Source organism: Corvus moneduloides, chromosome 1 (genome assembly GCF_009650955.1).
Source record: "Corvus moneduloides isolate bCorMon1 chromosome 1, bCorMon1.pri, whole genome shotgun sequence".
Lineage (NCBI taxonomy): Eukaryota > Metazoa > Chordata > Aves > Passeriformes > Corvidae > Corvus > Corvus moneduloides.
In genome coordinates, this window is record NC_045476.1 from 149,787,693 (window position 1) to 149,802,893 (window position 15,201).

The window sequence follows — 15,201 nt, forward strand, 5'->3', positions numbered from 1 at the left end:
TGAAAAATGGAGGTTAAGTTAAACTTGTAAGCATCACTGGCTGCCTCTATATTTGCACAGATAATGCTACATTTTTCTTCAAATAATTTTTTTGTCACTGCTGCATGGATGGATGCTAAGTGGATGTCTAGAAGAACATATAGCATTGCTACAGTTCAGCATTTCCAACACAAATTTCCTTTTTCCCACCTTTCAAGAATTTATTGCATTGTGACAGATTAGACAGATAAAGAAGCTTTCAGCAGAATCACAATACAGGTAATTAAGGGTCTGTCAGCATTTCCATTATGAACTCCATTTAGTATTAAGGGCTTAGCATTTTTCCATCATTTCAGAAAATGTCAAGCTGAAAGCTGGCATGCAGATTAGCAGCCTGGATGCAAATTTGTTTACACAAAATATTTAAATCTGCTCAGCTGTTTTAGATTTAGAGATCAGCCAGAAACTTTAAACTCTCAGGGCTTCTCATGTGTTTCTGCCAAATTCTAGACCAAATCAGTTAAAAAAAAGTGATTGGTTAATAAACTGTTGACTCATTGTCTTCTAAAATTTTGATATTATTTACTTTAAGCTTTAAAAAGGATTTTAGATTTTTGGTCATCTTGCAACTGTAGTCTTCCTCCTGCCATCTTTATTAATGAATGATGAATTAAAATAGGATTTGAAAACTATAATAAAACCTGATATTAATCTTACAGTCTGAAACATTTGTTTTGTCGACTCATTTAACTACCCTCATAAGACAGTGAACAGAAATGGACCAGAGCCTGTAAGGTTTTTGAGAGTGTCAGTAACTTAGCCACTTAGCTCTACTACCATTTTAGGGTACTGGCAAAAAGAATCTGGTGGAGTTCACCTGTTATAGCTTTTCAGTTTCATCAGTTCAGTCCCATGCATGGTATAAACATTTTTGTAGAGCTGTCACATCCTAAATAACTCCTCTGTATTGAAATGATATTTTGCTTTTTAGTATCAATCTGCTCTGTTCTGCTAAAAGTTGATAACAAAGCTTCTCTTCAGTTCAGTGGGGACAAGCTCTGAAATAATCTACCGGTAAATATTTCAGTAAGGTTATAATTGCATGGATGATCACTCTTTTTCAAAAGCACACTTCTCACTTGCTAAGTCAGAGGCTTTGAATGGGAAAACTTAGAGCCACCAAGAAGTGTGAAATAGAAACACTGTTAGGAACATTAATTGAGCCATCAAGAGAAATTAAATAGAAAAATAGTATTGTCAGGTAGGAAAAAAAAAAGACACTAAGATTGCAAAATAGGGAAATTCAAGTAAATAATGGCTATATTTATAAAACTGATAAGAGATGGGAAAAGAGGAAAAATCAATGATGCAACTTCTAAAAAGTGCACAATCATCCATGTGTGCCAGACAAAGAATATGAATGTTGCCCAGAGCAACCTGTGAATTAAAGGCACAAAAAAAGTATGGCACAAAAGAGATAGTGCAAATAAATTTTATGCACATGAAGCATGGAGGAAGCAGACGAGGACAAGAAGTTGATCGAATAAATATATCCATATCAGTTTGGCCAGAGGATGTTTACCTACAGGACACTGTCTGCTGGCTTAATAATGCAAAATATTAAAACTTGTAAGAATGAAGAAAACATTCTTCAGAAAGCACCTCAACATTAGAGTGCAGTTATGTTTTCAGAAGTGATGATTCAATGCTCACTGTATTGCATACAATATTCTAAAATAAACTATCCATTTTCAGTACAGTTACCTCAGATTTATCATAAATTCTAGGAGGTAATTAATGTTTTCTAAATAATTACGGTGGTTCTGATGAGCAGATTCTCTCCTTAGTTGGTATCTGTGGCACACTCTGACTCTCAGATTAGACATTTGTGTTAACTCAGCTGTCAATGGATTTCAAAGAGGTGACAAACACAGGAGGCTCCAAAGGGAGCAATTTGGAACAGTACCTTTCACAAGTCAGCTACACAGCAAACTCTCCTGACTTCATTGGAATACACAGAGTCAATGGGAAAGAGCACGTAACAGTATACCTACAAACCTAGCCCTGTTTTATCGTATGTGATTTTTTTCATTTTCTATTTAATTATTTTATTAATCTACAATATTATGTAGAATCCAGAGTCCCAACAAGTCATTTGTGGTCATCCCAGAACAATGATATTAGTAAAGGATACAGGAGTAATATTAGATCTTTAATATTTCTCTTACCATGGCACATGAACAATTTAACTGTATACATTAGAGCTTGAAAAATCAAGAAGATGTATCTTGGATTTCCAAAATACATAAAGTATTCAAATTTTAACTATCTGATTCTATACTGTTTATTTGTACACAAATAAGTGTAAGAATAAGTTGCTTTATGTTTTGAACTTTTTTCAAAAATGTGTTTTGAAGTTTTCTTGTTTGGGGTGAATGGGTGTTATTTTGGTTACCAAAAAATAATCAGGTAGACAGGCACAATATACTGAAGAATGAAAAGAAATATAACTGAAAAACCACTCTTCCAATCTTGCTTTCTTGCAGATGATATAAAATCCAAAGAACTTCCTGAAAAAGTTAGTAAGTCTAATCTATGACTGTAAAGCTGGGAGGATATTTCATTTCCTAGCATATTACCCTTACATGATTATTACTTTGGGCCAAAAAAGGACTTTACAAATGACATGGAAACTGAAGAGAACTTTCTATATTTTACTGCAAGCTTTATGTTTTTGGGACTTCTCCAGTGGTACTTGTGGAGTGGGAAGAGAATTTGGGAAGGGAGCCCAAAAATACAGAGGAGGCTGAATAAATTCGGAAAAATTACAGGACCTAGTTGATGAGTTAGATTCGAGTGTAGTAAAAATATATAGATAGAGCTTAGGAGATTGGTGGGGGGTTTTATGGGTATCTTAATTTAAAAGCAGCTGAAAATAGTGTAGAAACTCATACAAATTTCAATGGCCTGCAATTGTAGTACTAGAAAGATTTAGGAATTTTGAAGCATATCCTTAGGAAAGTTATGGAGGTAGGTATGCAAGAGTCAGCAATGACATTGAATGTGTTCTATATTAAACATTGATTCTGTTTCTATAGCAGATAAATTTTCGCTTTTGAATCATAAATTTTTCAGTATGTTTTCAAAAAGACTGTGTCTTATAGGGTTGATTGGTGCAGCTTTCCACTGCTGACAATGCAAATGCCAATATACTTCAATATATTATACCGATACAAATTCTCTAATCAGGTGAGAACTTTTGTGAGCACTATATTGATACAAAGATTGCTCTTTTATTATGAATTATTAAGAATACTTATTTCTTCTCTTGTGGTCATTAAAACTGCCATGTCATGCATGGCACTCATCACCCAGCAGTTCTGGGTTAACAGTTGGACTTGATGGTCTTTGAGGTCTTTGCCGACCCAACCAGTTCTGCCATTCTATGCAACAAGCATTACTCAAGTCAGTAGGAGTGGTATAACTGAAGTGTCAGCACAGACATATTCAAGGGAAATCACAGAAGATGAGCATAGTCATGAACCAGGCATAGTTCTTCTTGACAGAGGACACAGTTACAGTTGCCTGCTACCAGATGTGCTGGTGCGTCTTTGTTCCAGCATGGATCTTGACATGCAAGAAAAAGCATCTATTACCACAAAGCCAATGGACATGATTATGTGAGGAGGCCAAAGACCTATTCTTTTCTTCCCCCAGTCTTTGTTTAACCAGGTAGGCTTTCCAAAAGTTAGGATTTGGACCTTCGTTTTCCACTATATTTCAGTTCTTGTGATTTTGACTCAGAATATTAGATGTCTTTAAACTAAGGCATCTTAGTTTAAAGATAGTTGGCAAAAACAAAGAAGGTGTTAGAAAATAAATGCAATAAAACTAACATGGAAACTTCCCACTTTTTGTGCTTTGGTTTTACTAGCTAAGTCAGCATTTTCAAATGTAGCTACATACTGGAATATATGATAATCTGATACAAGTAAAACCAACTTGCATTTATGATTAAATTTGAATCATTCTAAACTGCAATCTATTTTCTTAAGTCCTCCTAGTTCCTCTGCAGCCATTAGCAGCATTGTGCAAATTCCAAAATATTTTACTGGAAAACAAAAAATTAATATGAAATTTTGAAACCAGGCTAAAAAAGTTGCTGTAATTCAGCATATGTCCTGACAAAAACAGGACTATTCTGGGGTTTAAGGACTACACCTGACATTGTATTAGCATACTGTCATTACACTGAATCCAGTGGACTCATCCTGAGAACTGCTGATGTGACCATCAACGAAATGAAAGAGCATTTTCTGACCATATCCAAATATATAATTTATTTTCCCTTAATCATAAACAATTTACTTTTGTAATCTTTAGGTTTATAATGCAGTAAGAGTTTTCCAAAGACCACTTCTAATGAAAATATCTAGCATATACTGTGAAATACATGGCTTTTATTATAATTAATATTTATCAGTCAAATGAAATATACGTACAGAAAATTGTAATTCAAAATTCAGCATGAAAAGAAACAGGCAAATCTACTCACAGATTTTATTCTGGACTCTCCTTTTGCCTTCAGTGGGCTCAAACAAAAGGCAGTTTAGAGGCTCTTTTTATATCCTGTTTTATAACTTCTATTTACCTTTGGATCAAAGCTGATACACAGAAGCAAAAATGCAACTGTTATTGTAGGCTTTTAAAAGAATACTTTTAATTAGACTAAGCTTCAGTTCCCAAATAAAACTGCACAGCAATCAAGAAAGCTAACTATAGTAGACTGTGAAGTTTTCGTTCTGGGTCAGATCAAATAGTGGAGGAAAGGTTTTGTAATTCAAGTAGTTCCATCTCAGTGCTATGTTCAATGAGAATATCTATACTTTGCATTTATGTGGTTCATTTTCACTAAGAACTCCAAACTACACTTGCAGGTATCTGCTTGCTGGGCTTGAAACCAGCTCTATGAGGAGATAATGATGGCAGAGGGTTCATTTTAACTGCCAGGGAATACAGACACTTCTGATAGGTCAGCCTCTTCAAATGATAATACTAGTATTAAAATAAACCAGAAAATAGCACAGAAATGTTCATTTTTTGCTATACTTAAAGGTGATTAGAGGTTTTCAATATACTAAAAACAGTTTATAGAAACTATATTTGGTAAAAAAATCACTAAATCAGTAGGAATAAATATGTCAGTCAATTCGTAATATGCTAGGATCAGTTTTTAATTACTGATTTTAGTAACTAGTGTTTTTTCTTCTCATCAAGCTTTCCTCCTAACATGTACTCCTAGCTATCACTACTATCACTCTTCTTTTGTTAGTGAAATCAATTATGCATTATAGTAGAACTTCCTTCTCAGATTGGGAATACACAATAAATTAAGAGATAATAGATAACTTAGGAAGTACATAAGTTTCAAGTTGTTACCTGTTCCTTTGTAAGCTAGCAACGCAGTCTGTTGAATTTCTTCATACAAAACCAAATATGTGGATATAATTTCTACACATGCATATTATATATTATCAGTCATTTCTGCCTATAGCCGCCGAACTCTTTCAGTTCTATTACAAAGACAGTCTGTGTTATTTACAGGCCTTGTAGGGCGAGAATTCATCACTCCAGGAATGCTTCTGTGGTTAAGTTACTTACAGTTATTTTCACTATTTCTATGATACAATGCAAATATGACACATGACACTATGATGCATTTTTTAGAATCCAAGGGAAAATGGGCAGTCCATCTCTCTATCAATGCTGGCTGCATCCCATCTTGTTGTTCGACAACACGGCTCTATGAGACGACCAGCCCTGCTGGAATCCCTTGTTTGCCATTTTCCAGTACCCCAGGGCTCACTCGTTATGAGTAACACTGTTCCTATATCTATAAACTTATCCAACTAAGATTTCAGACCCTGGGAAGGACATGATGAATTCCCACCATTTCCTTCTTTGACATTTACAGCAGTACTCAGCATCTGTAATGCTGAAATTATGAAGCCGTAGTAAATCTTACACGTTCTGTGAGAACAAAGCAATGCAACAATGAATGTCAATCTGCCCAGGAAAGGTAAACAACTGAATGTAAACAAGTACAAAGGTAAATGGTGTGTCAGTGTGTATATGTGTATTTTAAATAATCTTCCTTATAATCCAATATCCTTCACCATTCTACTTCCCAGAAGAAAAGCTGGATACTGGGAAGGAGATCTTCAACATTTTCTAATACAACTAGGTTTTTTTTTTTATAAAAAGGAGGGTGAAAAGTGGTACATTACGTATCACACCCTGTTCTATTTAGGTCCAAGATAATTGCCAAAGATTGCCCCTCGAATTTTAGATAAAGGCAAATATTGTCTCTTTTTTTTTTTTTTTTAGAGAAATTGTACCATTTCATTGACAAGGAAACATTCTTCTGTAAAGTTGTTTGAAAGGCACATGTCTAAAACTTGTAAGAGTTCTGCAATAAACCCTAGCATGGAAATTACATATACTATGTATTATGAGGTAAGGTTTATAGCCTTGCAATAATTACTTTTATCAGATGCCTCTCTGGTTTGTGATGTAAATATTGCTTCTTCAAATATCTCACAGAGTAAGAACTGTCTTAAAATTATCAGGATCTAAAGAAAAAACAAAACTTAGACCAAGTTGTCTGTTCTCTGACTGCTCTTTCCTGGAAATTGCTTTGTAGAAACTGGTAAGCTAATTTCCCACAAAGACTTTGTTCTATCCTTTCAACCTTAACCATTATGGTCAGAAATACAAGCTGAATAATATGCATCAGCAAGAAGTTGAAGCTGTCACAACCCCATGGAATTAGATTTGAAGTTTCCTATTAGTGGAAAAGGAAAAAAAAAACCAAACTAATTTTACAGCAGATCAAAAAGCCTTTGTTATCCCTACCACTCTGATTTATCAGATTCTGTAGAAATTAACATTTTATATATTTTTTAAATTTATTTTATAGATGCTTTCCTTTTACTTATACTCTCTCTGTCTCAGTATCATAATGATGGACTCACTCAGCCTTGCTTCAGAGATGCTAAGATGTTGCCCAGACTCCTACTAGAGCCACCTGAAATTATAAATATTCAATACCTCTGAAAATCAGACAGTGTCTAAGACACTAATTGGTTTAAAAAGGAGGGACACAAGGCTATCTTATTCTTCGTAACATTTTCTCTGAAAAGCTGTTACAATCAGGAAAATTGAGCCATCCCCACAGGATATTTCAAAACTTTTACAATTTATCTGATCAAGAATGTGCTTTTCTTTCTTGTTCCTAGATACATGTGCATTCAGTGGTTTAAAATCTCAAGTTTTGTGGGTTGACTTTCATAGCACATCAACAACAATTTTATTACAAGTGTTCATAAAAACCAGTGCTTTCAGCCAGATGAAGAGCGTAAAGAATGGAGGATACATATGAATGCCATGGTATGGAACAGTGAAGGAAGGCAAGGCAAGGCAAGGGAAAAGGGCCAGCAGAATGAGAGAGAACAGACAAATGAGTGGAACAGAGGCCAGTCCATGCCTTTTCAAATGTGATGGTTCAACAGCAGCCTGTATCTTAGGAGACCCAAAACTGCTGGCTGCTGAAATCCAGGATGTGCTAGTCACTCCACTTGCTGTTTTCTCCAATCCTTCACTAGACCACTGCTAATTGTCACAGCGTGAGATAAAGGGCACTAAGCTAGATGGGCAATTGATCCTGCTAGACTGATTGCTCAAAAACACCCCCTCCATACAAACAAACAAGGAAACAACCGCAGGTAGATTACAAGTTTCTGCTATGTGTCTGCACAGAAGTCTTGGAAAATGAGGGATTCTAAAACACATCCACAAATTCTTTAGGTTTCATGGCCTGGTGCTTGCAAATTGAGATGTTGATAATGGAGTTGAAGCTACACCCTGTCCCTCCCCATCCTGTATGGCTGCCTGGAGTGCCTAGTCTCTCGTAGAGGAAAGGGCTGGTTGTGCTTAGGGAGTGAGGGGCTATTTCTGCGTGGCAGCCAATCAAACCAATCAACCGACCACCCTAGTGCTGCCTTAGACTTGTCAACCAGAGACGTGCAGGATTCACCGAGATAAAGTAAGCAAAGCCAAAGGATAGAAGACTGTGTCAGAAGGACTGCCCGGAGGCGCGGTCACCTCAGACGGCTGCGGGGCCGGTGCGATGCCGCCGCCCGGCGCGAATGGAGGCAGCCGGCGGGCAGTGGCCGCTCCGAGCCAGCTCCGCCTTGAGACGGCTGCCTCTCACAATTAAAAGCGGAAAGCGAAGGTGGGGCTCTCCTGTGCTCTTTGCGAGTCCCGAGTGGCACCGGCAGGGAAGGGAGAAACGGTCCCTGCAGGTGCTGCTGGGAGGGGTCGTGTGCTTCTTCACTGCTGCCCTGCAGGAGAGGAGGCGGAGGAACGGAGCGCTAAGCGGGGGCACAGCGGTGCCTCCTTTTAGCCCTGAGAAAGGCGCGGGTGAGAGAGGGTAACTTTGCCTGAAACCCTGAAGAACTGCTTAGCCTGAAAAAACGGTGAGTCGCGGTGCCCAGCCCGCTGAGCACAGCGAGCCCTGTGTCACCTGCGGGGGCTTGTGGCAGAGGTACCCTAGAGGAGGTGAGCGTGTGCGGAGGAGTTGGAAGAAGGACGACGCTGTCCCTGCTCCAGTCAGTGTGTCCCTGCCCCCCTGCACGAGTACATACACACAAACACACGAATTTACCCAACACACAAACACACACGCACACAGGCAGCACCGGCATCGACCATCTGGAAATGAGGAAACCTGAACCTGCTGTTACTCTCCCCACCATTGCCGCTTCGGGGACAGAGCCAGCACCTCGCTGCGCTCACCCGTGCCCCACTGAGGAAAGCCATTCGCCAGTAATCCCATAGCCATCTTCGGCAACACCATAAATCAAGTGACTGGGAAGGAAGCGGTGGGGAGGGGCTGACAGAGCATTAAAGGAGCGGGATTGAGGTTGGAATGGGGGAGAAGGGAGATTGCAGAGGTGGCTAAAAGAAGCAGGGCATGCTTTGTCCCTGCTAAATACTCCCTCATGCCAGGTACACATCACTGGAAATGGGAATGCTTTTCACTTTCTCATCACTTCTTCTGTCAATGAGCCGTTTAAAATCTCAGTGCTTCATCTCCCTTTCATTTTGAAAGCTGCTCTTGTTCCGCTTGTCACAATTGCAAGAGGGGAACAGAGGAACAACAGCAGCGGCAAAGCTTCATTTTAGTCAGGCAGACAAAAGTCGACCTTGGTGCTCTCTCTCTTGGGAGCGACAGCCAAAGAGAAGAGATGGAGGAGTCTTGTGGAATCTGGTCATTTTGCTTGATTTCCTCTGATTTGCCTCCACTAACAGATCGCAATTTTTTTTGTTTGTTTGGGTTTTGGTTTGGTTTGGGGATTTTTTTTTTTGTTTGTTTTGGTTTGGTTTTTTTGGGGTTTTTTTGGGTTTTTTTTTTTTTGGTTTTTGTTTTGGGGGGTTTTTTTGTGGAGGCAAAGCTCACTGATGCTGCCTAATTTTTTTCCCCTCTCTTATGCCTTCTTCTGCCCTTTCTGTAAGGGAGTTGGCCAGTGGAGTTTTCCACTCCCTACTCCTCCAAACTTGGTTTGTATCTCCTGTGCCTCAATGCTGCTTCTCATTCCTCCCATGGTGTGGGGTGGGGGAGAAGGGGAGGGAGCTTTCCTGAGCGTCTCGTTGATCTAAAGGGAAGAGCACAGGATTCATCACCCCCTGTAGCTGACCAGGAATCACTCTGCTTGGCCTTTTCTAAAGGCTGGATCGTGGATGTGTTTGCTTGTTTTAATGTCTTTCATGGTTTCTCACAGTTTTCAGTGGTGCCATTTCTTTGCTTTTTTACTCCATGCCTATTGAAGGAAGATTTTGTTGGAGATTGTTCCATGGCATAATGGGATTTTGTGTAAGCAACATTTTCATTGAAAAATGAACAATTCCTCTTTACTTAGTTCTTCCTATCACCCCTTCCTCAGCAGTTCTGACAATTTCCTTTCTTCCATCTTCTCCTGCTTTCTTCTCCCTTTTCTAACCCCTTTCAAGTATTGTTGAAGGTTCCAAAGAAGCATGAATTTATAGACAAATGCAAAGGATTTTTTTTGGCCTATATTAATACATGCAAGGAATGTTTAATTATTCAGATATGAACATGGTTTCTTAAGCATCCTGGGATAGTTTGCCACCTGTAATGTTGGGAGAGCTGTGGAACAAGACCGGGGAAATGATAACAGGACAATGACAAAAATAGGTAGAGCCTGAGAGGCAGATATCAAGCAAAGCTGTGGAAGTGGTCTGGATGACAGAAATGACAGCAACAGTTTGGGTGTTATGATGTGGTGCTGGACTGTTCAGTAGAAGTGCTTAATCAAGGGAGGATATAGGCTAGAGCTTGCAGAGATGGGGTGTGGTAAAAAGGCCTTGCCAGGCAATGGTAGAGCAGATGTAGGATCTGGAGAGTCATCTTGGTCCCAGCATCTGGAATGTTTTACGTGGGCAGGTACTCATTCATCGTTTGCCTCTGCTTTCTGCGGGCAGGAGCTCCCTGTGTTGACATAATGGGAATGTAAATCGAAGTAAAATGCTTTCATTCACGGGAGTGGAGAGAGAACTAAATATAAACGCCCAGAATAGATGCAGTGCTGCAGTGAGTGTAAGCCAGCTCTGTGAAGCTTGGCTGCCTAAAGGAACCCGCATCCAGAATGTAAAATCTCACCTCCTGGGTCGGCAGCTTCTGGAAGAACCGCCCCAGTCCAAAGGAAGTCTATGGAAGGTGCCAGGATCGGCACCGGGGAAGCTTAGGCCCTGACAATGGGAAGGAGGAGAAACGTCCAGTTTCGCAAAGCCCATTTTTTCTCTGTTTCTTGGGCTGTTTCTGATGTTTCATCCCAGCTTTTGCCCTTAGTGCCCAGCGTTCTTTCCTTACCCCACCCCCGAGGGCAAGCGGCGGCTGTCAACAGGTGCCGGGGAAGCCGCTCCGCTGCGCGGCCGCGCCAGCGCGTCCCTCGGTCGGATGCTGCCGCCCCGCGACTCGCGCTCACAACGCAGCTGCCTCGGAGCCGCGCCGGAGCCCCCGCTCGCCCCCGCACCGCGCCCGCGGGGCCCCGCGCAGCGCAGGGCGCGCCTGGCCGGCATCCAGCCCGGGGCTGGCACCCCGCACCGTAAAAGCGCTAATGGCAGAAGGCTGAACCGTGGGAAAGAAATGCCCCAAAAGACCCAGGTCGGTGCCGATTGCAAACCGTCTCCAGACCGGGGCAGAGCGCCGGGAGCGGCTCTCTCCAATAGATGCAAACAGAGAGAAGCTGTATGTAATTAAAATGTGCATAAACGTCGCAGGCAACCCCTTTCCCCTTGGATACCCCGCGTCAGGATAACGCGGGATGAGGTAAAAGCCCTCCACACCCTCCCCGTGAAATGCGAATTGCCTTTTCTACGCGATGCAAATGGGGGGGAAAGCAGCTGCAAAGCTCTACAATAAACTGTTTCATCCAAGCCAGAGCCAGCTCAGGAAGGCACGCCTTTGAATGCCACCCCCACAAGACACCTCCTTCCCACCCGTGCAGGCAACCTCTGTAGGCGATAACCAAGTCTAAAAACTCGGAGAGGATCGATAATGTCTACTAAATATTCTGGGAGTGTATGAGTGTGGCGGGGAGGAGGGATGAGGATGAGGAGGGGGATAAAAGTGTGATTAATCGGATATTAATCACTGGCCACAAACAAGGGGAGATTATTTCGGGTAGGCAGCCGACTGTGGGGAGTTGCAGAATAGATCCTTTTACTGAAGGCACGCGTGATGGGATCGGCACTTCACTGTTTAGCGATGCCTGGGTAATGCTGCAGGTGCACATTATTCAAGCCACATATTTCTTCTTTCCTCTATGTGTAGCATTTCCCTTAACTGTCTGCAAGCACAGACTTGGTGGCGATATTTATGCTGCTAACTAGACATTTCCTTTTTGCTCTCCTTTCATGAACACAGAAGCAAGAAGAAAGAAAAATAGCCCCTGCCCCGAAAAAATTAAAAAAAAAATAGAGACAAAAACCACCACCCAAATCCCCTCACATACATCAGAGAAAAGGGACCAAGGGAGGGAAGAGAAAAGGTGTCAGTCTTTGCACCCAGCGACAGACCATGCCTTCAAGGCTGAATTACCAACGCACCTTTCCGACAGCCTGGGAGCCCTGCATGCATACAGACAGCTGAGCGTGAAGCGCATTTCGGGCTGTGAGACGGCTACGCATACGCTGGGCTTCGCCGTAACTTTCTCCACGCAACGGGTTAAACTAATAAGTGCATCGATACAGGCATTCCCGCAAAAAGCCCACTGCTCGACCGATAAACCAGAACTGTAGGTAATCCCCCCACACACCCCGCACTACCATCATCGTCACCTTAAAAAAGTGAAGCAGTGGGATTTGTTTGAACATACACTAGTTAGAGGCTATATCAACCAACTCACGTCTCCGTTTGAGGATACTGCAAGAATATTTATTGAGCCCCAGCTCACTCACTGCATTGAACGCCAGCCCTGGCAAGCAAATACATTTCCTATCTCCGAAGAGAGCTCTGAATCAACTCCTTTTTTCCTCCCCGCTTTAGCAGTCATTTATATATTTCCATTGCAAAGTACCCAGGGCAAAAATATAAAATAAGAGATGAATATATTTTGAAATACACCTTAGTATAAGGCGAGAGCTTGCAACGCCCTGACCGAAAGCAAATGGACCCCTAAAAATATACCACTCAAATACTACCCTACCTTTCACACACGAAACCATCAATAAAAAGACGAGGTTCCAAAATGTAAATCCACTTTTAATCTCCATTTTCTTCACCAGGATGAAGTCCAGCCGGCCACATTTAGTACATCCCCTTTCCCAAAAGTCTGCTAATTTCGATTCCTTTGCACGGATTTCCCCTCTGCAGATCCCTTTCATATTATTCTTGAGAGCTCCTAATTCCTGTTCCTCGGCCAGGCGCAGCGGAGTTGTTGCTGTTGATGGTGCGCGGTCACAGCTCGGAGTGAATGGTGTTTCTGGGATACCACAGCAACCTTGACGAGGACTCAACCATCTCTCCAACGGGGGCACAAAGTCTCAGCTACTCTCGATCGTGTCTTTTCCTCCCCCCACCCCCCCCCGCTACCCCAACTCCCTGCACAGCCGAAACCCACCACAATCCTGGCTCCTCACAGCATCCACCGGGAGCCACGGGAGAGCACCTCAACGCTCAGACTCTCTCTCCAATAAACTCCAAACAGTATTTGCAATTGAGACTCTCCCCCCACCCCCTTATTCCCTCGGGAGGATCAGTTCTGCCTGGGAGAACGGCTCGGGAGATAACGGAGTGGCGGGGTCCCCCCGCCGCCCGGAGGAGCCTGGGGCGGCCGGCGCGGCGGGGCTCGCCCATCCCGCCGCTGCTCGCGGTAGCAGTCACAGCCTCGTTATTAACCACGCACGTGCGGTGCTCGGGGCTGCCATGGCCACACCGGCTCGCACACACCGGCTCGCCCGCGCCTTCGGGCACAGACCGCGCGGCAGCGTGTGCGGCCCCCAGGGATGCGCAGGCTGATCGCTCTGCACGGGGACATTAATTACAGGCCGGGCGCCGCGGGGGAGCTGCGGGGACAGCCCTGCTCCCCGTGCGCGCAGCTGAGGGGGCTCCTTGCCGCGGCGGGCGGGGGCCGGGCCCGGCGGTGCCGCGGGCGGGCGAGCGGCGGCTCCCAGCGGGCCGGGCCGGGCCGGGCCGGGCCGGGCAGGAGCGGGGGCGGCGCGGCCGCGGCTCCGCCAGGAAGAGCGCTGGCGCCACCTACCGGCCGCGCCGCCGCGCCTCCGGGGCTGCGCCGCTGCGCGGGGGCGGGGGCGCTGCGCGGGGGGAGCCCGGCTGGGGGGGACGGGGGGAGCCCGGCTGCGGGACTGGGAGAGCCCGGCTGGGGGGCACGGGGGGAGCCCAGCTGGAGGGACGGGGGGAGCCCGGCGGCGGGGGGCGGGGGGAGCCCGGCTGCGGGACGGGGGGGAGCCCGGCGCGGGGAGCCCGGCGGCGGGGGGCGGGGGAAGCCCGGCTGGGGGGGGGCGGGGGAAGCCCGGCTGGGGGGGACGGGGGCAGCCCGGCTGCGGGGGGCGGGGGGAGCCCGGCTGCGGGGGACGGGGGCAGCCCGGCTGCGGGGGGCGGGGGGAGCCCGGCTGCGGGGGCGGGGGGAGCGGCACCGCCCCGGCTTGCGGGGCTCGGCACCCGCGCTTGGGGCTGCCCTCCTCTGCCCGCCCAACCACCGCGCAAGCTACGCGGGGCGGCGGTCTCCTCCGCTGCGGGAAGCCTGTGGAGGGGGCGGGCAGGCACCGCCTGCGGTGCGGAGGCGTGCGGAGGTGGGCACGTGGGTGGGTGCGGAGGTGTTAGCCAGGTGTGCGGGGGCGGTAGGGGTGCATTTCTGTGCGTATGGGTGCGCGCGTGTGTCGGGCCCGCCGGTGCGTGCGTGGGAGGTTTCTTTTGGGGGCGGAGTGTGTTTTTGGGTACGCGTGTGTCCGTGAGTGTTTGCGCTTGCACGTGTGTGTGTGCTTCCATGTGCTGCCGTGTTGGATGTGAGTGCACATGTGCACACGTGTGGTGTGTGATTGTGCGTGTGTATGTGTGTGCAAGTGCTTGTGTGATTCGGTGTGGGTATGTCCGCACATGTGTTTTGTGGATATGCGCACACATCTCTGTGTGTGAGAGGGTGTGCCCAGAGTCTTCCCCGTGCATCTGTGTATACATGTATTTTGTACACGTGTGTTTTTGTGAATGTGTTCTTACATGTCAGCATGCGTGCATCTGATGTGCTTTTGCCTTGCATGTGTATGCACGTGGGTTTGTTCACACAACTGTTCATTCACACGGGTTTGTGTGCATAAGTTTTTGCATGGATGTACATATGATGCGCGTGTGTGCACGTAAGTAAATGCATGCGCTGTGTAAATGCATAATCTGAAGTGCCAATGGACATGAGTGTGTCAGCTGGGAAATTTGGCAGCCCGTCACAAAGCATGGATCTTTGCAGGTGTGTCTACACAGGGGTTTGCATTTCCCTGTGTTGAACAGTGTGTGGGGGGTGTCTTATGTTCATGGAGTACATTTATGGGAAGATGTTTCCTCGTTAGGAAGTTTTGAACATGATCGGAGGCTTTCTGTATAGGTCTACATGCATATATGAATTTGTATGA

General features: G+C 44.9%; 2 protein-coding genes across 2 annotated transcripts in view; both read right to left on the reverse strand.

Moving 5' to 3' along the window:
• Positions 1 to 13,674, reverse strand: part of CSMD3 (CUB and Sushi multiple domains 3) — a 611,488-nt gene extending 597,814 nt beyond the window's left edge. Inside the window, 1 exon segment of the mRNA XM_032131786.1 lies at positions 12,768 to 13,674. Coding sequence (XP_031987677.1) covers positions 12,768 to 12,945 — 178 coding nt within the window. The 5' untranslated portion in view covers positions 12,946 to 13,674.
• A 142-nt stretch (positions 13,675 to 13,816) lies between these two features.
• LOC116444278 (vegetative cell wall protein gp1-like) lies at positions 13,817 to 14,743 on the reverse strand. The gene has a single exon (XM_032109581.1). It carries the CDS (start codon positions 14,741 to 14,743, stop codon positions 13,817 to 13,819), a length of 927 nt encoding a protein of 308 aa, XP_031965472.1.
• Positions 14,744 to 15,201: the final 458 nt, after the last annotated feature.

Coding starts and splice junctions, on each gene's coding strand:
- LOC116444278 (XM_032109581.1), bottom strand. CDS start 14,743: ATGCACGGGGAAGACTCTGGGCACACCCTCTCACACACAGAGATGTGT.